Genomic DNA, 25,614 nt, shown 5'->3' with positions numbered 1-25,614 from the left:
CAAAGCCCTGTAGATATAAAAAGTAATCTGTTATTAAGGGATAAGACACAGAAGTTGTAGCATCTTTTTACAGGCATTGTGTTTATATCATTGACCCCTAATTTTGTAAGGGAGTAGATACATCATCTATAAGTCTTTTTCATCAGTATGTAGGTTAGAAGATATTCACTATTCTGTATGATACTCACTACTTACTACTCTTTTTAACCATTGCAGAATGCTAATTAACTGAAGAGAGAGAACACCTTTTTGGTGTTGTGGAAAAACATGGAGATACGCATTTAGTTTTGATTTATGATTTCCAGATGTCTGTTTGGTAAAACACAAATGCTATATGTGTTATGTTTCCAAATACTTCTTTTTTTAATAATAATTTTAATTAAAATTATTTTTATAAGACAGAAAATAAATAAAATATACATTCTAATTTCTTATCTTCCCTGTTTGGGGTGCATTGAATTTATCTAGATATACTATAGACCTCTGAAGAAAGTGGTCTAGAACACACATGGCTGCTAAAACAGTTATGTTTCAGGACATCAGATCAGTGACTTAGTGCCAAATAATTATGTTAAGAGGTACTGGTCAGTACACAAAGGTCTGTTACATTTCAGTTCTGGTATCCACGTCAAAGATTCCAGCATGTGCTTATCTTATAAGTAGATTATGATGATAAATCAAGCCACAAGGTCCTAGCAACATTTTGTTGTCAGGTAACTGTGGCAAAGCTATCTTTTCCACTCTGTTCTTGCTTTTGAAATGTCTGTGAGGAATGGCAGATGTGGGAGTCAGAGGACTGTATGCAAAAGCAGTTTTTTTCTGCTTTATGAACTGCCAATTCCCAGTGATGTGCTGAAGGAATGAAACAATTAATTCTGCTAGCAGTAGAGAGCCCAGGCAGCCAAACAAGCCAAAACTGCAGCCAAGGGTAGGTGTGCTGTGCTCCATGGCAGGCTTGATTTCGTTCTGTTTACACCCTATGCTATAAATCATTTGTGGATTGTTTTAAGTAATTACATTATCAAATTATACAGATACCACATTAGATAGTTACAAGAATCCGGCATTAGTAAAATGAAAATGGACGTTTCCCTCTAATACAATATTTTAACTAGCTTTCTATCATTAGTAATGGCCTTAACTAAGCTGGTAGAAAGCATATATCCATTCTGATCTTTGACCAAAGAGGACTGTTCAGATCAGACATTGAAAATAACGTCACTAGAATTAGAATATGGAGACCAATATAGATTTCTTCATAAATTAATAGCCACTGCATTTATCTTTGTTCAAACCTCAGACTTTATGCAGTAAAGACCAGTAGTTATTCTTTAGCAACAATCAGCACTGTAAACATTTTCTGGGCGATTACCGAGCAGTAGGTCTGCTCAGTAATCTGACTCCTTGACTCTGAGTAGAAGTGAGATACCAAGAGGAGCTGAGGACAGCATCCCTAGGGCAAGTTTGGATGCAATTATATGCCCAGGCATTCCCCAACAAGGGGACCTTTGTTCTCATCTCCTCGATCTCCTCATGCTAAAACATCTTTAGAGTCACTGATACTGTTTTAAATCAGATTTTCAAGTGGAAGCTAGGGAAACAGCTTAGGTAAAAGTAGGTGGATGCATTATAGGTTGGAAAACCTTTTATCAGAAAGCAGTTAACAGACAATTCACAGTTCAGGCAATGTATAGTGTGGTGCTGAAATAACTGGGTAGGGTCTTAGTATTGCAGAATATGATCTTTGGGTTGTAGTAGATCACAAACTGAGCACACAAAAAAAGTGATGTTACTATGCAAAAGGAAACCTTATTCACCTTTATAAATAGAAATATCTAAAAGATTTTTGAAAAAGTTCTGTTCTAACCAGTATCAAGGATGCCTGATTTGGAGAACTCTGTCCAGGCTGGAGCACTGCGGTTAAAGAAGCATCTGGCCAGAGAAAGAAAGAAAATGAGTGGTTTAAAAAATATCACCCACAAAGAAAGATTGAAAGAATTAGGTCTGTTTAATCTAAGATAGTGTGGACACAAAACAGTCTGCAAAAATATAGCTTCAGAGAAGGAGGAAATAAACTGTTTAAGGAAGTAACACTTGTCCTAATCTTAATGTAAGTCTCCAGACCACCCCAGCACCAGAGCTGCTTCTGCATTCTCTATACCCATGCTTTTTAGGGTCTGGATTGACTACTTTTCCCAGTTATGGAAAAAGTAGTTCTAGGAGATTAAAGTCTTTGCTGATCTGGAGACATTCCATAAATCTTAGTACAATATTATTTCTTTTCTTGGTCTGAGGTGATTAGATTTTGAGACTAAAATCAATACAAGGATAAAAAATTTTTTAAAGGTGAAGTATCAACCTCTCCCTTTCAAGTCTCTTTTTGAAAAGAACCTGAGAAGCTGTTCTTCAAGGGATTTGTGCAGGGCTGTGTTGTTTGGATGGAAGGCGGTTAAATATTTTCTTCTCACTAAAGATGAAATAACATCTTTGGGTTAATGGGTTCTTTTTGTTCACAGTTTGGTTTTAATTTTTCATCCTCACAGCAGATGTGTCTTTTGGCAGTTTCCAGAAGGAATCTGTAACTCAGCAGCTAGACTTTCTTCCAGGACAGCTGTATTCAAATCATAGGTAGTAAAGCAGATGTTAAGGATATGCTGTACATTTTGCCCCGTTACTGCCCACTGAAACAGTTCATTACAAAAGCTAGGTTTTAATTTTAACAGACTCAAGTGCTAGGAAACAAACAAACATTTACTTGCTTCCTCAAGCTGCCTGTCATATAGTAGTACATGTATTCTCATGCTCAGTTTGAATTTCATCTCATTAGATAATGCCCAGTGCCACTGCACAGTAACTTGGGTTTAGAGACGTATGTCTTTTGTATCCTCTTTTCCATTATTTGTGTCGTTGTGGAAGTCATTTCATGGATGGTTTAATCATAGTCTCAGGGGTCATGCTTGTTTTTCTGTGTATGGCATTCCAATGAGGAGACAAAAGTGGTCCTTTCCTAGCACAACAAAATACCATATTTCCAAAGTTATATAAAAAGATGTGGTTATTAAAGCATGAGAGTTATTTTTAGTCATATTCACAAGAGGCGAAGTTGCATGGCAGTCACTTTCCTTTGACTTAACTGAGAAGTCCCCTGCCTCCCAGTTATGATTCTGTAATGGACCAAATCTGTTCTGAGCTGCTTCTCATCATACACTGCAAACTGACTGGAATTTGGTTCCACTCCATTTGACTGGTGTGCTTTTTTTCTCCTAGATTTCCATCCATTTGTTTCCAATGCATCTTCATTTTCAGCTACTCCATTAAATGTAGATAAAATACTTTGAAAATGAGTGCTAACACACAACAGAAAATTATGGTCTCTTGGGTAATAAAAACAAAACACATCATAAAGGCAATGAACCAGAAATTGCAGAACACACTGATCTGAATTTACTTTATTCTGCCAGGCTACCAACACAGAAGTAGTCTGTTAATTTTCTTGTTGAAAGAGAGTATATAATTTTTTGTGTTGAAAAAGAACTTCAACACAATGCAAATACAGAAGGAAAGAAAATTTAGAAAATGGGATCTGAAATCTAAAATTTCAGAAGGATTTCAGGGGTGTCAGATTTTTTTTTAAAGTATGGAATATCCTTAGGCTGTTTTTCCCATTTCTCTATCCTAAGTTGATTAAAACATAAAGTAGTTTTATAACTCAAATGCTTGTTTTTATTTATTTTGAAGATGTGCTTTCTGTAATTGTGATTCGCTTTTTGGCTAAAGATTTGTTTTAGCTGTTAGGCAGCAGAGGTGTTGCGATTCTTTTATTTTTACATTGAAAGTAAGCAAATAAATAGATAAATTATGCAATTAAATATTAACCTGTTAGCCATTTATTATCATTATGAAATAGAAACATTTCATGATTATATGAGTAAATCAAAACTGGGTTTGGTTTTGGGGAAATAGCAAAGTTGCCAAATCCTGTACTGTAAAGGTACTTTAGGAGTGGAGCAAACATTTCTTTTCAATCTACGAATGTGTTCAGGCACCGTTGTATAAAGAATTACAGTAAAACATGTTAAGGATGTTAATTGTGGTCAATAATAATAAAACCATGATAGCATTGTTGCAATTTACCTAGTCACTGGGAATTTTCTGTCGGTGTTAATTTACTAAGAAACATATGCTCATTACCACAAAAATCAGTCCTTAGATTTTTATTACCTGACATTTACTTTTGCTTACAGGCTGTCTATCCATATGGATGATGAACTTCGACACATTGCACAGAATTCTCTTCAGGGTCTACTAGTTGACTTTGTTGACTGGCGAGAGGATGTACTCTTTGGTTTTACTAATTTCCTGCTACGTGAAGTGAATGATATGCATCACACCCTTCTTGACACTTCACTGAAGTTACTGCTACAGTTGCTCACACAATGGAAGCTTGTAATACACACTCCAGGAAAAGCTTCTGAACAGGCAAAAAACAGATCTTCAGAGGTATGAAATTAAGAGATTTGTGTCCTCGCATTTGTACTAATTGAAGACAGAAATTATGTTCCCTGGTGTTGCTGTGTTTTATGTGTTTTGTATTTACTCACCTGAGAAGAATTCACTATGTAAGATTTTTTAAGGTAATTAGTTCAGCCCTTTTTTGAGGACAGCTATTTCCTTGTGTAATACAGCAGATGTTATTGTTGTTGAGCAACATGAGAGAATGCATGTCAAACTGAAATAAGCAGTCAACAAAAGCACATAAAGTGAATTATTTGTATGAGGATGTTGCAGAAGGACATTTTCCCAGGACTGAAACTGACTGACAATGCTAGTAGGAATGCTGGGAAGAGTGAAGTGGATCTTCCTTTCCTGTCACCGTTTCATTTGGTTGATCCAAAAACATCAAACCCCCTGATTGTTTCTAACAGCCTGCTGTCTTCATGTGTTACTAACATTCCTGGGAACTGAACAGCTCTGCTCTGCTCCTCCCATATGTGCTGTCCCACAGATATTTTCATTATGAGAGATGATTCTTCAGGCTTCTTATCTCCTTACCCAATCTCCTTGGAAATCGTTTCCTTTGCACAAGCATGATGTCTGCTTTATGTTGCAGAGGACCCTCGTTAATAAGTAATAGTAGTTCTATAAAAATGTAAAAAAGGGAAAGCCTTTCATACTTTTCAGTAAATATTGTTGCACCTTACTGGTGGGGTGCTCTCTTTGGTAAGAGGTTCTAGAGACCACCTACCAGAATAAAAGGCTGCCTGATACAGGATCAAAGAAAGACCTGAGGATCCTGCCATCCGTAGTACAAGAAGTATGAAGTCTTCACAGTCTGACTCACCCCTTCATTTTTTTAGGGGAGTATAGAACAAAACAGGTAGTTGAATTGCAAATTAGATGGAGAGGTCTGGCCGTAGACTGGTTTGTGGAATAGGGTAAGTAAAAGCGACAAAACTTGGTGGTGTGAAGGAATGCTTTCCATCTCCTGCTTAGCATTTACATGGCCTCTGCATTTTGGTTCTTTACATGTCATAGTTAAATAGAATATTTCTTGTAGATATGGTTTTCAAACATGAACACTCATTTTTTTTTCCCCGTGTATTATTCTACAGTTAATACCAAATGGATCCAGCCACAGGATACAGTCTGAAAGAAGCCCCTATTCTAATGTACTACATGCTGTTGAAGGATTTGCACTGGTTCTGCTGTGTAGTTTCCAGGTTGCCACACGTAAACTAGCTGTTTTAATCCTCAGAGAGATTCGTGCTTTGTTCCTGGCACTTGGCCAGGCAGAGGTATGATTTTCCTTTTCTGGAACTTTGAATTAATATTTTTCAAAGATAAAGCTCAAAACTGATATTACCATTGCTTTTAACATAATTGATGCAGTGCAGCAGGTATACACTTAGTTTATAAATGTTTTTATAAAAACATTTGGTCTAATCTTACCAGTTCTATTTGCCTTACCATTGCAAACCTTTCCATGGTTTGCTAGACAATGTAACATTAATTACATGTGCTCTGTACAAGAATTTGCTCGGTTTGAAGGGAAACATGTACAGCAACTTAATACTTTCCCTTGGCATGATGTGAATGTAAAAGATACTTTTTGCTGAATGGCTCATTTTTGTATCATCAGCATTATAAATTTTTATTGGAAATGAAACTCATTTCTGTAGCATACCATTTTATAAAAAACCACGGCATACAACACATGTAAGATTATTCATATACATTTTCCTTGTATAGTAAAGTCCTCTAAGTCTTTTTTATGGATATAGAAGTATTGAGAGTTGTGTGTATCAATGGTCACAACACAGTGAGCCATCTAAATGCCTAAGAACACAAATACGTGTGTTCATAGCAAAGGAATGCTTTAATAAACAGTAAGCTAATTTTTCAGTCTTTTGATACCAGCTATCCAAAGTCATAGGGGATTTTCTGATATGCGTTTTTGTTCAGTAAACAGTGAACTATAGCCACAAATTAATTTAATTTCAAACCACAGTCTGGACTTGGTTCTGAGGTTAATATGAAAAAGACAAAATGCACCCATCATTACCAAAGTATTTTTTAGCCATTTTAGATTCATGACATAATTTTTAGGTGGCTCTATTTCACGTACCAGAAAAAGAAGAAATGAAACAATCTGGTAAGGAAAACAGCTAACTTCTGCTCTCTCTGTTATGCAGGATGATGACAGACCTATGATCGATGTCATGGATCAATTAAGTTCTTCTATTCTTGACAGTTTTATTCATGTGGCTGTTTCAGATTCAGTAAGTACTACTTTACTGTTACTGCTAGTGTGTTTACATAACACATGGACATGACAAATATTAGACATGAAATACTAAAGATACAGCTGCCAGAAATTAAAGGAATCACACAGCTTTAAGGCTCCAGCCATCTACCCAAGTGCTCCAAGTCTCCACAACATCCCAGACAATTTGTTCCATGAAAAAAAAAAACACATGCTGTGGATATAGAAGATACTACATACAGAAAAAAAGAATATATAACCAAAGTTATAATCGAAATTACCTAAATTTTGGACCTGTGTCCTGCATCTCAAAGAACCATTGAGAACGTCTTATTTCCACCACTACCTAATGCTTGGAGTGGTTGGAACTCACTCACTGAATCACTCGTCAGTCCTGATGTTCAGAAAGCAATAACCTTTAACTCTCACGCATGCTCAGAAGTGACCCTGTCTGCAAACCTAAGCATAAGTTTAAGTAATTCAAAGGTGAGGTGAATCTCTGCTTTTGCTCTCTCATGGGCCTAATGATCTAACATGCTACCAGAGGAAGCAGAGAAGCCACAAGCAATTTGGATGAGAAAGTATTGGCAGGAGAACTGATACATCGGGCAACTTGTTTTGCATACTTGGAGATTAGTACATTTGTCCAAAGAGCAGAAACTTGGTTCTGGGCACTTTTCAGCCTGATGAAGTTTAAAGCAACAATCATTCCTTACCGCATGACTGCTGTAACAGCAGCTTTCCCATGGTAGGAAGGGGTGAAATCAGGCCATTGTACAGCTGAAAACAGAAAAGATGTAGGATCAGATGCTGATCAAGCAAGAGCTATTCTGACTGTGTAAGCCAGGAATTAGGAAATTCAGTTGAAACAACAGAATCTGTTTAGGGGTGTTGCAGTTTCTGTTGGGTGTGGGTTTGGATCTTGTGCTTTAGTTCTATGCAATAATAATACAGCAAAGCACATGTGTTGCCAGTGTACCTTGTTTCTGACAAGTACAGCAGGGAATGGTAATTTAGTGATTATTTTTGTAACAGTGGATGGAGGATGCAACTGTTATATCCTGTCTGAGGTCTGATAACTGAATAGTAAGATGCCAAAATACATGTGTTTAAGTTTTCATTCCACAAAGTTGTTTTCCTGAGAAAATACTAATTTACACTACAGAAATGATCTGTTGATATGATGAGAACCCTATTTGCCACTGAAGGAAGCAGGTTTTAAAGTGGATTAAAACTGTTTAAGCTCCTGTTTCAGCCTCTTAATTCCCTACACACATATTCAAATGCCCTGCAAGAATATTAATTAATAGCATTGGTATTTATCATACTGTCATAGCACGTAGGAGTCTTAATCATGGGCTAAGGCTCTGTCTGTCTGTTCCGATGATGAACATAAGGACAGTCTATACCTATTACAGACTGCAGCCTTATACAAGAGACAGTGGGTGGGTGTAGGCTGCAAGGATAATAGAAAGTAACAATGAGATTATATTGGTCAGCATACGAGACAGTTATCATAGAGCTTAAGGGCAAGTTTTTGTGCCCATCACAGTAGATAGGAGCTTTAAGGAGGAACCAGAGGGGAAATAATGAGGTAGCTCTTATCAGCATTTGTAAAAAGCTCCTCCTGAGTAAAAGGGCAATGTGACAAGAAGCATAGAAGTATTGGTCTAAAAAATCCAACAGAAGATGGCCATGGAGCTGGAAAATAAAGACAAGCACTGAAGAGGAACATAGCATGGAATAAATTAATGTCACTGTGATTTTTTATTTTTTTTCTCTCCACAGACAACAATACCCTTAACACACAGTGTGGACTTGCAGTGGCTGGTGGAGTGGAATGCAGTCCTAGTAAACAGCCATTACGATGTAAAAAGTCCTTCCCATGTCTGGATATTTGCACAGTCTGTTAAAGACCCATGGGTTCTCTGCCTCTTCAGTTTTCTTAGACAGGAGAATTTACCAAAACATTGTCCTACAGCTCTCAGCTATGCTTGGCCCTATGCTTTCACTAGGCTACAGCTGATAATGCCTCTTGTGGATCCAAAGTAAGTGGAAATCTGCATGGAGTTTCATTTTTATGGATTTGTATGAGTTTAATACAAGCTGTAGTCTCCAGTTTCAGTCTCAGTCTGTAAGACCTGCAGAGTTGCTATCCAACTCTTGTCCTGTTCAATAGCAACTGCTGGCTAAATAGCATATTTCATTCCTTTTTGATAAAGGAATTTGATTCCTCCAAGATACTGAGGAATTAAAACTGGGAACTAATTTTAATAATTTAAATTAATTATATTAATCATTTTATATTATTTAAAATAGTAATAATAATCTTTTTATTAAATTGATTTATAATTTAATTTAATTTTTAAATTCTAGTATTCCTGTTAATGCAAAGAAAACAAGTACAGCAAGCAGTGGAGACAACTATGTCACTTTGTGGAGAAACTATCTTATTCTGTGTTTTGGAGTAGCAAAGCCCAGTATTATGAGCCCGGGACACTTGCGTGCTTCAACACCAGAGATCATGGCTACCACTCCTGATGGAACAGTGAACTATGATAATAAGGTGATGTACCCTGCTTCAGGCAAATTATTTTGTATTTATTTAGAAAAGTTTTAAACTATATTGGTATGTGAAACAGCGGTGATGAAAGTACATCCTGATGAAAGTATTTCAGTTGGGGGAATATTTTGTTATACGCAAACTGCTTAAGGCATGTAATTAACAATTATAACATGTTTAACATGAAGTGTCAATAAATATTTGGCAAAAGCTATGGCATTTTCAAAATCCTACTTTTTTGCATTCTGGGTGATGTATATTCAAAGTATAGACATTCTGTATGTGATGTGTTTGAAGTTAACTTTAGCATGGCAACCCCTTTATTTAGTTGTAGAGTACTACAGTTTGTAGATTTATAACATTATTAAGCAATAAGGCAGATTTCTGAATATACATTGTAGGCCTGCTGGACATGAAGGAAAATTTTATGAAATATAGTTTCAACTAGCAGCAGCCTGAGAGGAGCAGTAGTGAAATAATAAACTCAGTAAATTACAATAATCTGAATGAAAGTAAGGGGATTCCTCAGATCTACATATTTGCTAGGCCTTATTGAGATGATTGTGATGTAGCAGGCATGCAGTTAGGCTGGTGTATTAATATCCATAATAGTAAAATCGTTTCAGCATGTTTTTAAACTACGTATTGATTCTTGGACAATGCTATTTTGTAAAGAAAAAAATGTTTTTACTCAGTATCGATAATGCTGACAATGAAATGTCAATGATTTCTTAATATATTTTAGGCTATTGGAACTCCATCTGTTGGAGTCTTACTAAAGCAGCTAGTGCCTTTGATGAGACTTGAAAGCATAGAAATAACAGAATCACTTGTATTAGGATTTGGAAGAACAAATTCTCTTGTTTTCAGGTACTTCCCCATTTATCATATTCTCAATTATTTGTTCTAATTCAAATACATTACTTTTATTGTAATTTAAATATACTTGATTTTTTGTTTACACTTCAGACATTTTTTTTTACGGAATGAATTTAATACTGATGCTTGTTAGAGGAAACTAGATTCATTAATGACTTTTTTTTTTTTTAATTTAGGGAATTAGTAGAAGAACTTCACCCACTAATGAAAGAAGCCCTTGAAAGAAGACCAGAGGTTAGTTGAGGAAATTAAATGTACTAGTTTCTTTAAACTGCAGAATGAATTTTCAAGTAGTGTTTTTTTTCTCCTTGGAAAACAAAGATCCTCTTTTGTACTAAGTAACAAGTAAATATCTGTGTGCCACAAGCATTTTAATAGCTGTTTATAAGATCATAATCTAAATAATTGCATTAAAACTTAGTTTAATTTATTTTTTTTTCAGTGATACAAAATGTACAATATAGAAATCCATTCTGAGGAAAAATTTCCATTCAAATATGTAACCTCCTCATAGAGAAATCCACTTTCAGTATCCGAAAAAAAAATTATAACACAAATGGGCTACAAGCGCAGCTCACAGTGGTGGTCAGATGTGCTTTTTATTTGCTTCAGAGGCAGTCATCTATTTCAATTCTAGTTGTCTGTATTTGTTCATTGTGAACACAGCAGGTTAACTGCAGCAATTCATCAGCATTTTCACCTTTGTTATAGTATTTCCTTTGTTTTTAATACCTGACAGATGTTGTTCAAACTATTCTTAAAAACCTCTGGTTCCTCACTAAGCAGTTTAGTCGTAGGATGTGTATGCAGCTACAGGAGAAAGCCATGAGTAGAGCTGGAGTACTGGACCTGAGTTGCTGTTCTGTTCAATTTTCACAGCTCTGGAGGTTGCTCACTCCCAGGCACAAGCCCCACAAGGCACCAAGCCACTATACACAGTCTTCCAAACTACCCCAGCTGCTTTTGCTCTGCAGTGCTTCTCATTCCCTACCTCAGAGCCAGGTTACAAAAGCACTGCTCTGGCTACAGCACAGCCCTCATGTTACAGCAGGCAGTCTGTGATAAGAAAACGATGCCTCGGGCCAGCGCAGCATTGCATGAGTCCTGCTGGGCAACATGGGGATAGCCAGCCTTCTTGGGGTCTTCTGGAGCAGTGTGAATATGAGGCCATCTGTGCTGCTCGACTCTGGGGCCATGAGCAGTCCCTGTCTCTGTTTACCAGCGTAGACACAGCCATTGTGTCCATGCAGTTCTGCTGAGAAGTCTGCGTGGCTGCATACAGAAAGCTCTGCATTATTACTGTCCTCTGCCTAGGCTAGTTTATCTGGTTCTCCAGCAGATTTGAATTGTGTATTCACTGCACTGTCTTCCACAGCAGTTTCAATAAGGTACCCTAATGGTGACCTGGTGTGTTGTCACTGTCTGCCCAGTCATAGTCTTCCGTGCAGAAGTCATGCAGAGAATGGTGAAGAGGAAGAACTCAAATCAACAGACAGGCAGAGGTTCTCAGCTATAACCAATATAGCAATAAACAAACAAAAAAATCACTCTGTGGGAGCTCCATTCATGTTTTTACATAGACAATTCTTAATAATTCTGTGTCTAGCAAACATCTTCTACTGTTCCCTCTCTGTGCTGCTTTGCACCTCAATTCCTTTGTGTGCCTTCCATCCCTATGAAGTCATTGATTTGAAGGTGGCCTGTTTTGATACTGGGCAGAAGTGGATTAATGTACGTGTTAGAGCAGCCACTTGCTTTTCTTGCCTTTTGCACACTTGAAGACAACTTGGACTTGTGTGGCCTTTTCTGAAAGCATACATATCCAGTCCACCCTCAGGAAAGGAAGCATGAGAACACAGATGCTTACAGTGTGCTCTGAGAGCAAATTTAGCACATGGAAATGTCAGTAGAGATATGTGAGAAGAAGGAACTACAATATTAATTTGCATACTGCTCCTGCTATGAAGAATTGGGCCACCATCCTGCAAGCAGTGCCACCCAGGAGTGATTGTACGGGTCAGGTAGCTACAGAGAACACGGCAGGCCTCCATGCGGGCAGGCAGGTATCCAACACACCAGAAATAACTTCCCTGAACTGACATATGCCATGACTAGAAAGAGAATTATCAGGACAGCCAAGAACTGCAGGGGAAAAACAATATGGACATTACACAAGATCCCCCATGGAGAGACTGGCACAGAGCTTGCCGTGGTGCAGTGTTACAGCATCAGCTCTGATGCTAGTGCGAGAAACTGCTGTGCTTGTTCAATACTACATTACAAAAAAAATGTTTTTTTTTTCTCTGCATGTGCTTCCTGGAACCTTTGAGGTATAAAGGGAGCAAACCAGGGCTCTAAGTAGGACAAATCAAATGGCATAATGATTTGATTAAAAATTTGGCTAAATTGCTGCAGTCTGGGACAGAATACCAGGGAAAGTGTCGCTTTTCCTTTCCCAAGCATCTACTACAGGCCATTGACTGGGCCATAGCACAAGATGAGATAAACCTTTGATCTGATTCATTACTGTAATTCTTACATTCTGAAGAGGAAAATATTGTGCTTTTCTTGTCCTGGCAGCAAATTTCTTTGAGTGCAATAGCAGCTTCTTGACCTCTCATATTTTTGCTTAGTGGCGATGCAAGATACAAAGAAAGAAGTCATTTTAGCCCTTCAGCAAAGAGCAGTCCTTGTTGCATTCACATCTTTCAAGGCAAGATAGATGACAGAAAAGACAGTTTCTAGAAGATAATGAAATACAATGAACCAGTTAACAACAGTGCAGTCCTGTTCTACTGGAAGAGTATGTTAACTGTGTGTATAGCTATTGCAGTCTAAGCATCCAAGAGCTGTGTACTAGAGTGGTGTCTGCAAGGAGCTAACTCGATTATGGGTGATAATGTAACTTCAGCATTACCAAGTTCAAGAGTGGTTAACCACTAAAATATTTTCTTAGGGTCTGGATATCTGTTCTGCATTTCACAATGCTTCTAGTGCCCAGAGTAGATGGTGTAAAGCTAACATGAATATCCCTACTACCTGAAGATAGCACAGAAACCTTGCGTATTATTTATTGGATATTTTTTATCCAATATTTCATTATTTCATTTCCATGTTTTCAGTGAGGACTAAGGTAGCTGTTAACAGTTTGTCCAAGGACAGTTGGAAAGAGAAAAATTTGGTCATATTTATTTCTGTGTTGATATATAAGTACACTGTTATTATGAAATACTCAAAAGCAATCAAGTTCCGTCATGAAAAAATGCTTGAACCAGAATTTTTAAATATCCACTGTACAGACATTTTTAGGGTTACTAGTTTTTAATTTATGCACCTATGCATATAAAAATGGTTCTATTTTTTTAAATTACAAGAACAAGAAACGTCGAGAACGCCGAGACCTACTAAGACTACAGTTACTGCGAATTTTTGAACTCCTTGCTGATGCTGGTGTCATAAGTGACAGGTAGGACTATCATTTATCATAAATACTGCTCTTTACGTGAAATAATTTTCAGTGTTTACAATACTATGTCACTGTTATTTGAAGAATTGTGCAACAGATATGGAGGATTTTTTGTGTATTTCTTCAGGAAGCTATAGTATAACTACACTGTTTTTATTTTAATGTACAACTTTGCTTTATGCTAGTACAAATGGAGCCTTAGAAAGAGATACATTAGCCCTTGGAGCCTTGTTCCTAGAGTATGTTGATCTGACTCGCATGCTTCTGGAGGCTGAAAATGATAAAGAAGTCGAAATCCTTAAGGACATGAGAGCACATTTCAGTGCAATGATTGCCAACTTGATTCAGTGTGTTCCAGGTACGGTGCTGAATTGTCTCAATGTATTATGCAATTGTATTTAATGTATTTATTGGAAAAGTCATTTATTTTTTCTTCTTTTCTGCTTGTTAGTTTTTGTGAATTGTCATATTGCAAATATAAAGGGAAATGTAGACAAAAGAGTTCAAAGGTCTATTGAGAGACAGATCAAAAATCCTGTTGAGGCTTGTAGTAGTCGTATATAAGAACCTTCTTTTTAAAAGCCCAGATAAGAAATTATCTGTGACCTTCTGTGGCTCCAGGTTTCCATGACATAAGACCTTATCTGTCTCCATTTGACTTTATTGCCAGACTCTTTATAAACTCAGACAGGCCTTGCAAAATATAGATAGGTGCAGAAAATGTACAGTATTAAATGTAAAGGAAAACCTGCCCAAGGTGTGGAGACTGTATCCCGTTATCTAACTACAGTTGCATATCATAGATTTCTGATGGATTTCATGCTTTTAATATATTGCAAGATCACTTCAGAAATGTAATGTAATTCCATTAGCAAAAATACAAGAAAAAGCCTACTTTAAAGACCCCCATGTAATTGCTGGAAGATAAGGTCTAGAGCTTACTCAGTCTATGTATGTCTACTATCTCCAGATCATATATGACAAGAAATAACAGCATTTGTCACAACCAATACAAAGGAATGAAGGAATTTAAAAGAGTACAGTAAGGTGATAAATAATGAACAAATAATGTACATTCCAAGTATGCAAATTTTGTCAAAGTTGTGAACTTGTCTCCAGAGATAATATTCATAAAAATATACATTAGTTGGACAAGATAAGGAAAAAATGGCATTCCTGCTGTTAAGTTAAAAAAAATTGTCTTGAACTGGGTGATGTCAAGTTCTTAGCTGCTGTTAACAAATGAAATACTGAGTTTCTTTCCTTTATTCATTTTGTGGATGATGCTCATTACAAATGCAGAATTTCTCTAGTAGTTACTTTGCCATTAATACTTGCAAAGGCCTTCCTCTCTGCATTTATTCTCACATTCTACAAGGCACATAACGAAACAAAGGACTGCATGTTTTATGAATTTTACACAATGAAACAGTGATGCTGTATGTTTTGAGAGAATGCAACGGTAACTGATGAATTCCAATAATTCAGTATGTAATTATATGAAGAGATGTATTTTCTGCTAATATGACAGTTTTAAAATACATCAATAGCTACTGGAGCCATAACATTTAACTGCTAGCAAACAAATGTTTATTGTGTCAACATCTATCATCTTTAGTCATTGCTCATATTGATTTGCTTTAGTATTGTCTAAATAGACTTTGTTGGCTTCCAGCAAAGTTTCTAGGTGAAAAATAATTAACTGGTAGCAGTTTACCATTCTCTTTAATACACATAATTCCACCTCTTCCATCATGTTTTGCTTAGGGGAACTAAAGCTATTGTCTAAAACATTTATCTTTTTTTTTTCCCCTAAATGGTTAAAACCCTAATTAACCCTAAATTAAACCTAATTAACCCTAAATGGTTAAAAAGGCATAGATATTTTTCATTTGCTTAAATAATTTAGCTGTTCAGGAAGCATACCACATCTTTGTCATAAATAAACTGACACCAAGTTTATTTCTTGTCCCCACGTATTGCTGTATTAGAATAAGACATATATATTGTTTGGGCTTACATTTAAACGGTTGGCAAAAACAAGCAAATAGTTGCCACTAAAAGGATGCAAGAGGCATCAAAAAGCCTGATTTTATAATTAGTTTATTGCTGTTTCTAAAGTCAGATATATGTGTCTATGTAAATACACATAAATTCAGAATTGAAGGTTCTTAGAAATAGGATGCATCTTAATCACTGTTATATTTTAAGAAGGAGCTTGGGTATTTTGGAGTATGTATATACTGAACATAAGAGAAAAAATCCCTGTTCATAGAAATTTGAAATTCTCGTTATCATCTCTGCTACATGAATTTTTTTTTAACATCAACAAATCACAACTATTTCTATTTCTATTCACTTAGTTCACCACAGGAGATTTCTTTTCCCTCAGCAGAGCTTGAGGCATCATCTATTCATCTTATTCAGCCAGTGGGCAGGACCTTTCAGTATTATGTTCACACCCCTGGATCGTTACAGTGACAGAAATCATCAGATCACAAGATACCAGTATTGTGCATTAAAGGTACTAAAATTTCACTGTCAAAATCCATAGTAGCAATTTTCCAATCAAAATACAAGGAATTGTGGGGTTTATTAAATTTTATTTCACAGTAATTTGATTTGTCATGCTTGATGCAAACTTGTATATTAGTATGTGTATGTAGTGATATCATAGAATATAACAGTATTGACCCCTGCAGTTATGCGTTGTTTTCTTTGCAGACACTTTCCAAAGCTAATTATTTTGAAAACCAAAATGCATTTTAAAATGTTATTTAAGTGTTCATTAACAGATTGTTAGATTCAGTGAGAAGATATTAGGGTCTGAAATTAAATACAGTATCAGTTCAGTATCACATGTACGTCTCAGGACTGTCTCCCACGCTTGCCTGGAGACATGCTCAGTAATACTAAAATACTTTTGCAGCAAAAACAGTTGCAACTCCCCTACTTAAGTAAGATGGGAAATTAATAGCCCATGTATTTATGTAAGTTGCATCACTTGGTGTGTATTGATTGTTTTGTAGCTTGATTTATGAGGAATGGGTAAAATGACAAAATGTATTTTGAAGAATGGGGAAACTGGTCTGTCATATTCCTTTCAAAATGCTTAAACTCAGCATTATCTTGAAATCCAGTAACATCTACAGCAACATAATTACCAAATTCTAGCAAGATCAACTGTGACCATTTTCATCATACTTCCATCAAAACCAAAAACAATTTACAACCTTGTTAGCCTGGATCTGGGCTTAAATCATTCTGAAAGGTTCGTTCATGTTATTTTTCTGTGTAATCAAAGTTCCTTGTTCTTTCAGGCCATGTCAGCAGTGCTCTGCTGTGGACCAGTATTTGACAATGTTGGTCTTTCCCCTGATGGATATCTGTACAAATGGCTTGATAACATTCTGGCTTGTCAAGATTTACGTGTAAGTTCTCACCAAAATGCAACACTGGTGAATAATTTTAATCTCTGTACTGGCTGAGTAAAGAGTTTGTGACTATAAGAACTATGATTGTATAGATTTGTTAGATCATTTGATACAGTTGGATTAAGCAGACAAATCTTCATACCCACAGGTTTGTAAAAGATACTATTTTTATTTGCCTGCCTTGCTTCTATGTTAGTCAAAGGAAAGATAAACTTGGAAGTGTGTCACTTCATGGAACACGCTTAAAGAAGGAAATAAACGTTTAACAAATCAGTTAACCAATACATGTGGAAGTTGTCCAAGAACACCTATCAGATGTGTATTAGCTATTCCATAGACTCTGCTATTTTCCATGCTTCAGTTTGGAAACCTCCTTTGAAAATGTATTTCATTTATATAGTCATTATACATACACTTTTTTTTGTTAATGAATATTGAAAACTGAGCCACATTTCAACTGTGCTATTCCTAAAATAAATTTATGATAAATTTTCTGATTTCTTTTTACTTACCTTGAATGCTGCATTTTCCCCTTGCTTTGCCTATGTTGCTCTAAGAATTGTAAAGAACAAACTTTTTTTTTCACCAATCATGTTTTGACATGCGTTTATATTCTCAGGTTCATCAGCTTGGATGTGAAGTAGTAGTCCTATTGCTGGAATTGAATCCTGATCAAATCAATCTCTTCAACTGGGCTATAGATCGATGTTATACTGGATCCTACCAGCTTGCCTCTGGATGTTTCAAAGCAATTGCAACTGTGTGTGGAAGCAGGTATTAATTCATTTGTACTTAGATGTATGTAATACATTATAGCAGATCTATAAAATCAGGTCTGCGTTTTCTCAAACGGTTATATCTGGGCATATGCTGTATAGTTCCACTCTTTGCTGATATAAGCAGATTTAACTGATCTCCAAATTGAAAAGTAATGTTTTTACTGCTAAACCTATTTCATATTGGTTGTTCTTCTGGTTTGCCTGGTGCGAAGGATGAAGAAGGAAAACAATAGTTTAAGTGAAGAGATAAGGGAGAAACATGTATGGGAAAAATGGGCAAAATGACAAACTGTATTTTGAAGAATGAGGAAACTGGGCTAGAGTATTCCTGCCCAAATGCATAAACTCATGCATGGCCAACTGGCATGCTCTTCTTGAACATACACTGAAATAGTCATCTGCAAAATTTGCTGCTCATAGGAAAAAGGGACTAAGTATGAGTGTTGGCATAGCGTGACACACCGTCTTTGCAGATGTGCCCACTTAATAGTCCTAACAGTGAAAGCAGATTATCAAGTGATAGAAAGGATCACTTCCACAATGCCAGTGATCAGATGGGCCTACAGCCACATCAGCTGTCTATACACTTCAAAATGTAAAGAAAATAGAAGGTTCAGCTCATGTTATAAAGAATTGTTAGCCACATCTTTACATTATATCATCTCAGACAACTCTTGGGGACTGTATTGCTTTATGTCCATCATTCTGAAAACAAAGTTATGTGCCTGTAGATGCTGCTACTATATGCATATTTGAAACCTGTTGCATTTTTATGCTATTTTCTTCAGGAAGATACAAAACAAACATAGCATTTTATTTTGCAGCATAAACCTGGTTTCAAAAGATTTTTCATTTGCTTTATAAAAAGAAAATGTTCTAAATGCTACTAGTTTTTTTTAAAAACTTTGTTCTTTTTCTAACTTGCTTTGATTTGGATACCTGTTACTTTTCTGTGATCTGATTTCACTGCTGCTAATGCAAAGCAAACAATCTACATGAAGACAAATAGAAAATTCTGCTTTTGTGTCAGGCTTTCATAAAAGTCTTTTGTGGTATTTTTTCAAGACCTTCCCAAAAAATTATAAAGAACCTTAATAGTAGCCTAAAAAAATAAGTTAGTTTGCATCTAATTACAATTAATCTGAACAATTTAGTCTTGTCAAAAATAATTTGGCAAGATGTATGGTCAGCATAGTTCAACAGAGAAATATGTGGGATATAGCAAATCAAAACAAGTCAAGTATTTTAGAATTTATTTTATCTGTAAAACATTTTGTTCTCACAGGAACAACTAGACTATAGATTGTGTTATACTGAGATTTCAAAAATATGAATGGAATTTTATGTTTGCAAATTCAGTTCTTTTATTTTTTTATGTTTAACAAATACATAAATATATCAATTCTTTAGCCTTGTTTTCTTTAGATTCTGTTACCAATGCCACTATGTCCTAAAAATTAATCATTCCCATGCCTACAGAAAAAATGAGAGTGATGTGCATGATTTTCTTTGAAGAGAAAGTATGATATCTAACAAGTTGATATTTTTTTAATATATGAAACCTTATCACAGTTTTTGTCTATCATCTATGAATGCATATAGAGATACCTCTGTCTAAAGTACTTGTAAAATGAGCAGTAATTTATCTCACTGTTGATGTCTGTCTTTCTGCAAAGAATAAACAATCAGTGCCTTTCAGTTTATGGTCCTCCCATATGTTACTTCTATCATTACTTCTATACATAGTATGTTGTGGAATTGCACCACTCACGTAGCTGTAGATTGGTATAATGGAACAACTATAAATGTATATTCTGTAGTTCTTTTGTTACTTTTTCGAGAGGTATCTGCACGTATTTTACGTGGTTTCAAACTCCATAGAAGCATAGGACAACAATTTTAAAATGTACCATGAGCACCTGAGGTAAACAATAAAAGACACCTAAGTTTTACCTGAAAAGTTTTACCTGAAGGCACAACTGCAATATCTCCACCTTACTATTTTAAGACAAGGCATAATTATCAACTCTGTACCTTTTATTTTATGTAACATGACATTAATTTATGTCTCTTAAGAAAAAGGAATGTATCCGTTTAACTGCAGAGAAACTGCTGAACGTTTGGTTTCTTGAAAAAGCTATTACTTACTGAGATGCCTAAGAGAGGATTTAATACTCCCAAAGTAGTTCCACAAATTTGTAAATATTGATTAGATCTCTTCATATTTTTTTTCATCTGAAGGAGGTCTCCACCAAACCAAAATTCTTCTAGTATATTTTTAGCTAGCCATTTTACTATTTTTTTCTGTAGGTAAAGTTTTTTCAATTTTCAATCCATGTATGCCTGACTTTACATTTTAATTGAAAGCTTTCTAATTCAGTTTTTAAATTCTATTTTAGATTGTTTAATATATACATTTTAGCTAGCTATTTGGTGGAATTTGTATTTGCAAGAGGAACACCTGAGTTCTTTTTCATTATTGTTTTTTAAACTTAGTGGAAGGATAAAGAGACAGCTGCAGAGCAGTATGCATTGCAGCTGTTATTTGAAATTACCAAGAATGTCCAAGCCATGCATGTATTGGCCATATTTTTTAACACTAAAATGTGTTAGACATTCTGCAGTCATCCAGGAGCACAGTAACACACATCTAAGTTGAGAAATTAAAGGTTCACAATTCAATCAGATGCATTTACAGTTCATCGTGGAAAAGCAGAAAATTATTTATTGAAAATCCAAATGATGTTATACAGGAATTTCTTTTCAAGCAGTATTCTCAAGTTAATATTTTAATACATATTCCCGTGCAATAAATGTTGACTCTATAAATAGTAGTCTTTCTGAAGCAGTCTTTGTGTCTACTCTTTGAAAACAATTTTGATAGAAATTCTAATGTGAATGTACATGTTGGAGATAGTGTCTTTTTTCCGGAAGACTGTTCTAATTGCAGCTTGCTTTAACAGATACTTTATCCCTGGAAATTTTTGCGCTACCCGTCTTCTCTCATGGGTGTTGGCCTGTTCTATAAACAGTTTATGTTATAAATTAAAGTGCATTGACAGTTATAGGCACAGGTATTGCATTTCTCACTGTGGGTAACTCAGTGCATTCCTAAGCGTTAGTCTAAGGTAATTATAAATAATCCCTTCTTTCTTCTAGTTCACCAGATGGCCCTTTGATCAAGCAGCATGTATTCATAAGAGCTCCCTTTCCCATATTCTGGTAGTAGAACAGAGAAAAGAAAGATGATATTCTCTTTAGACCATATTACACACTAAATCAGAGTAAATATAATCTGCATTCCTCATCAACATTCACAAAAATATTCTGTTTATTCTTCTAGGAACTATCCTTTTGATATAGTGACGCTCTTAAACTTGGTGCTGTTCAAGGCATCTGACACCAACAGAGAGATTTATGAAATTTCCATGCAACTTATGCAGGCATGTATCAGCTACTTTTTTTTTTATTTTCAAATAACTAAATGCATGTACCCTCCTATCTTCACGGGGGTCAGGGTGAGAGGTCGAGAGGGGTTGTGTGAACTTCTTATAAAGTACTGTTTATTGGCATTTTAGTTATTTTAGTTTTGTTTTGAAAATAAACAATTACTTTTGTCTTGCCTATCTATTTATGGGAACAGTTACATAAAAATTAATGGGAAAAGATATGGTGTCTTTCAAATTTGGAGCATATAGATCATTCTCTGGTATCTAAACTTAAAATTCTGATGTTTTGTGGATTATTGAATCTTATTGTCTTATTATATCGTTTGTTTTTGTCTCTTTCATAGATTCTTGAATCAAAGCTTTTTGTTTATTCGAAAAAGGTAGCTGAACAAAGACCAGGCAGTATCTTGTATGGTACACACGGTCCACTGCCACCTCTTTACAGTGTCTCACTTGCCCTTCTTTCATATGAACTAGCAAGGATGTATCCTGAACTTACCCTTCCACTTTTTTCAGGTACATGTGGCTATTTGGCTTATCTGCTTTACAGTTTTGTAAGAACTGTAGACTACTAAGATATTTCCAGCTGTGAACAGCAATTCTGTTTATTGATGTAGGTTGACCTGATTTTATTCTGGTTCAAGAGAAATCAGATTTAGCAATGCAATATATATTTCCTAGCAGTACTCATATAAAGTACAGGATAGCTATTTAAACACCTCAGCTGGGGGTTCTGTGCCGTTTGTGTCATCTTAGGGTAACTTTGAGATTACAAGGGCTTCAAATAGGTTTAAATGACATTGGAAGATTCTACTGTAATGGGTTCTTCTGTTAAGCATAGTGATTCTTCTCATAGATATATCTATATAGATGACAGCTGTGAGGACAGAATTCTTCATTTTCTATACACATGACTTTAACTTTGGGAAGATTGTTTGTATGTGTACAGTTACCATTTATCAAAATTTCAAATGATTCTGAAAGAGTGATCTCCACCTTCAGTTATTTGCCACATCTACGTGTCATTAGTATCATTTTAATTTTATCAGCAATACATTTTGTCAGGTTACTGAAAAAAAAAAAAAGAAGAAGAATCGGGCCTGCAGGAACACCATTTAGAATATAACCACTCTGAGACCATTCCTGGGAACAACTACATTTTGAGACCTGTCTGTCTGTTTTAATCCATCTAGTGTGTTGCTCTAGTTTTTAAATACCAGAATGCAATGTCTGTAATCGTGGGAATTCTTACTGGATCTTAAAATCGCTTTGTGTTCTTTTTACTCAGTCTGCAGTGGCTGGAGGAAGGGTAAATGAATAACACATCATCTGCCTTTTAGTGCACAAGATGCCATGAGTTATAAATTAACAGGAGTAAGGAAATTCTGGTGGCTTGTCTATCTTACAAAAGCAAATGTTGGTCATTAGTACTGTTATCTGTTTATGTTGCTGTAGCGGCTATGTCATTTAATAGAATTCAGATAAACAGTGCACATCAGAGCCCCTTTCTATATACCTAGAATCATAAGGAGAGAGCATAGTTTATGTCTTGAGGATTTTTAAAAAAAACAGGCAGTGAGGAAGGAAAGGAAATGTTAACTGTACTGATTTTACAGTAGAATTCTAGTAAAGAGAGCTGCTTTGGTTCATCTTGGCAGCAAGTCTGCCTCTGTGTTTCTTATTGCAGATTTCCTAAATCCCTCTCCCTTACAGTGCCAGTTCTATAAAGTTTGTATGGCACTGTATTTGTACAGCATTCTTAGAGTGGCAGCCACCTATGAATTTTATAGGCCTCCCCACAGGAAATAAGACTGCTTATACCTCCAGTATGTTTTGGTAAACTTAGTGTAATCAGTGTCTTAAGATTTAAACTATAGTTTAGACACATATGGAGGCTGATGAAATGCTTGTAATTCTGCAGAACACTTGTGCATGTTTTCTATAATTCTCCAAAAGCTCTTGATATTCTAGAACAGCAGCCAGTACCTGAATTACCTTTTCGCCTCTCTACTGATACTTATTTCACTTAATACATAATATGGCATGGTGGTGCAATATGGCAGTGGGTGATTTTCTGTTTCTAAGCCCAAACAATGTTAGTTATTTTAGACAGAAGACCTGACCAATTTCTTGCCACTATTGAACATTAAATTAAAGTTTCTGTTCATGAAGAACATGCTTTTGTATGTTTCTTGTTTGCAAGGTGAAAACCATAAGGTAGTTTAACACATCAGAAATCTGATTTGAACAGTGTATTTAGTTAGTTTCCTTCAAAAACTAACATGTTGTCCTTTTTAACTTTTACTATCTTAGAGGTAAGCCAGCGATTTCCGACAACACATCCAAATGGAAGACAGATTATGCTTACCTATCTGCTACCATGGCTTCATAATATTGAACTTGTAGACAACAGACTGCTCCTCCCTGGTTCAAGCCCTACCACTCCAGAAGATGAACTCAAGGACAAGGATGGGGAAATTGCAGTCACAAGTGGACTAAAAGGCAATGGCTGGGGGTCTCCCGAAGCAACCTCACTGGTTCTTAATAATCTCATGTATATGACAGCCAAGGTAAAAACAAACAAACAAACAAAAAAAAAAACACCTGAAATATTCAAACTTAAGTTTTGTAAGCAGACCATACTTAGGTTTCTGATGCCAGAAATTTTGCACTGGAACAGTCTGTACTAATCAGACACAAACTTCTTTTGGCAGGTTCACATTTTCTTTAGGGACAGTGCTAAGACTATTCTCTTTCAAAGCATGAACAAAACTTGGAGGGGAACTAAGTTAGTTCACTCCTGCATTACCTACCAGGATAATGTCTGAGGCAGCAGATGAAAGTTTATTCTGGGATGAGAATGAGCACCTGGCACTTGTCGTGATGAAAGTGTATTTTCTAAGAAATGCTTAAATATTCTTTAAGCCAGAGAGACAGAGAAACAACAAAATGACTAAATTTCTAAAGTGTTAGCTTAAGCATTTTCTTGTAAAAGGGAAAGTATTTTACATCCTAGGTCCTGATAAAAGACCAGGGATTCCATTTTCCAATTACTTTTTCATTTAAAATGCATAAGCAATTGCTGGAGAGGATACGGGTATCCAGCTTTTCCCTCTCCTTGCTGAGTTGCAGGCTGTTACACTAGCATGCCATGCTCTGGCACTGCTTTTGCCAGATCCAGTGGGTATGTCTAAAATGCAGAATACATAAGCTCCAGGAAGTAATCCGTGGTACCTATGTCACGTGGGACACAGTGGTTCATGTTTACTGTTCTGCTCAGGGTTAATCCTCTCCAGATGAGAGAAAAAGGTGATCCATGCTACTTTGAAATTGGCTCTGGATCTCTTCTTTGCCTCATGCTGAGGCCCTGTAGCTAAAACAGAATTATTATTCTGTATGCATTTAGTCATATAAGCATGTCTGAAGTAGTGTGGGGGCTGTACTTCAGCACACCAGAATTTTATTTGTATTTGCTTCATATCCAGGTTTTTGGTACTTGCTGCACATCCAGGGGCATGAATGATCTGCTAGTACAGAGTCTCTAGGATGTTGTTAGAGGAATCTTACGGGTTGAAAACAGATATGGTACAGTCTCACCTTTACTGCCCATCAGCAACTTGGAGCAAGTTGCTTCGAAAACCACACATAGTTTATGTTCCAGAGTGAACAAGTGTGCTCTCTTCAAACTGTATTGGTGGACGCAACTTTGAGGCTGAATGAGCTGCTGGCACCTGGAAGTGGGCAGAGGGACAAAGCTACTTGACAGTGTAGCTTTAGCTAATATGTATTAAATCATTTTCCGTAGAATAGCATGAATTGGATATTGCCACTATTCTCCCAGCAGAATGTCAGGCTGTGCAGTAGTTAACACAATCTTCTCAAAGTGGGAGCCAATGATTTTAAACAGCAAATGAGAGTTTCAATTCTGACTCCCAAATCCTGGATGAGCACACTAACACTTAACTGACTGGACAAAGGGAGGTGTTCCCATAACCACATCCTGCAAAAGAGAGCAAAAGCTGCTGCTTTCCCACGTGGAAGCCACAAGCTGTCTAGTTCTTCATTCTGCTAGGACTTATGTAGGACAGAGGTACCAAATTGCTCAGTACCATGAAGACTGAAACAGTTAGGTGCAGATATGCAGAAACAGAACTTCAGTTGCTTAAACAACTGTAAAGATGAAACCCAGTGAATGGCTGGATCACCTTTTGAACTTACATTCCTGCAAAACATTTGCAATTTAAGTCCTTTTGTGGATCTGAACCTAAATACTTTTGCATA

General features: G+C 36.1%; 1 protein-coding gene across 9 annotated transcripts in view; it reads left to right on the top strand.

Annotated features, from left to right (window-relative positions):
• The window catches only part of FRY (FRY microtubule binding protein), a 238,728-nt gene that overhangs the window by 149,145 nt on the left and 63,969 nt on the right, over positions 1-25,614 (top strand). For all 9 annotated transcript variants that reach the window (XM_080577411.1, XM_080577405.1, XM_080577404.1 and 6 more), the window contains 15 exons: positions 4,245-4,500; positions 5,613-5,795; positions 6,693-6,779; positions 8,552-8,811; positions 9,140-9,329; positions 10,072-10,196; positions 10,382-10,439; positions 13,580-13,671; positions 13,857-14,029; positions 16,035-16,195; positions 16,992-17,102; positions 17,725-17,879; positions 21,228-21,327; positions 21,678-21,849; positions 23,647-23,903. In XM_080577411.1, the coding sequence (XP_080433537.1) occupies positions 4,245-4,500; positions 5,613-5,795; positions 6,693-6,779; positions 8,552-8,811; positions 9,140-9,329; positions 10,072-10,196; positions 10,382-10,439; positions 13,580-13,671; positions 13,857-14,029; positions 16,035-16,195; positions 16,992-17,102; positions 17,725-17,879; positions 21,228-21,327; positions 21,678-21,849; positions 23,647-23,903 (2,380 nt within the window). The remainder of the gene's footprint in view (positions 1-4,244; positions 4,501-5,612; positions 5,796-6,692; positions 6,780-8,551; positions 8,812-9,139; positions 9,330-10,071; positions 10,197-10,381; positions 10,440-13,579; positions 13,672-13,856; positions 14,030-16,034; positions 16,196-16,991; positions 17,103-17,724; positions 17,880-21,227; positions 21,328-21,677; positions 21,850-23,646; positions 23,904-25,614) is intronic.

This window comes from Anser brachyrhynchus, assembly GCF_964034855.1.
Source record: "Anser brachyrhynchus genome assembly, chromosome: 1".
Taxonomy (NCBI): domain Eukaryota; kingdom Metazoa; phylum Chordata; class Aves; order Anseriformes; family Anatidae; genus Anser; species Anser brachyrhynchus.
Note: the sequence above shows the minus strand (reverse complement) of the source record. Positions and strands in the feature narration are given on the sequence as shown.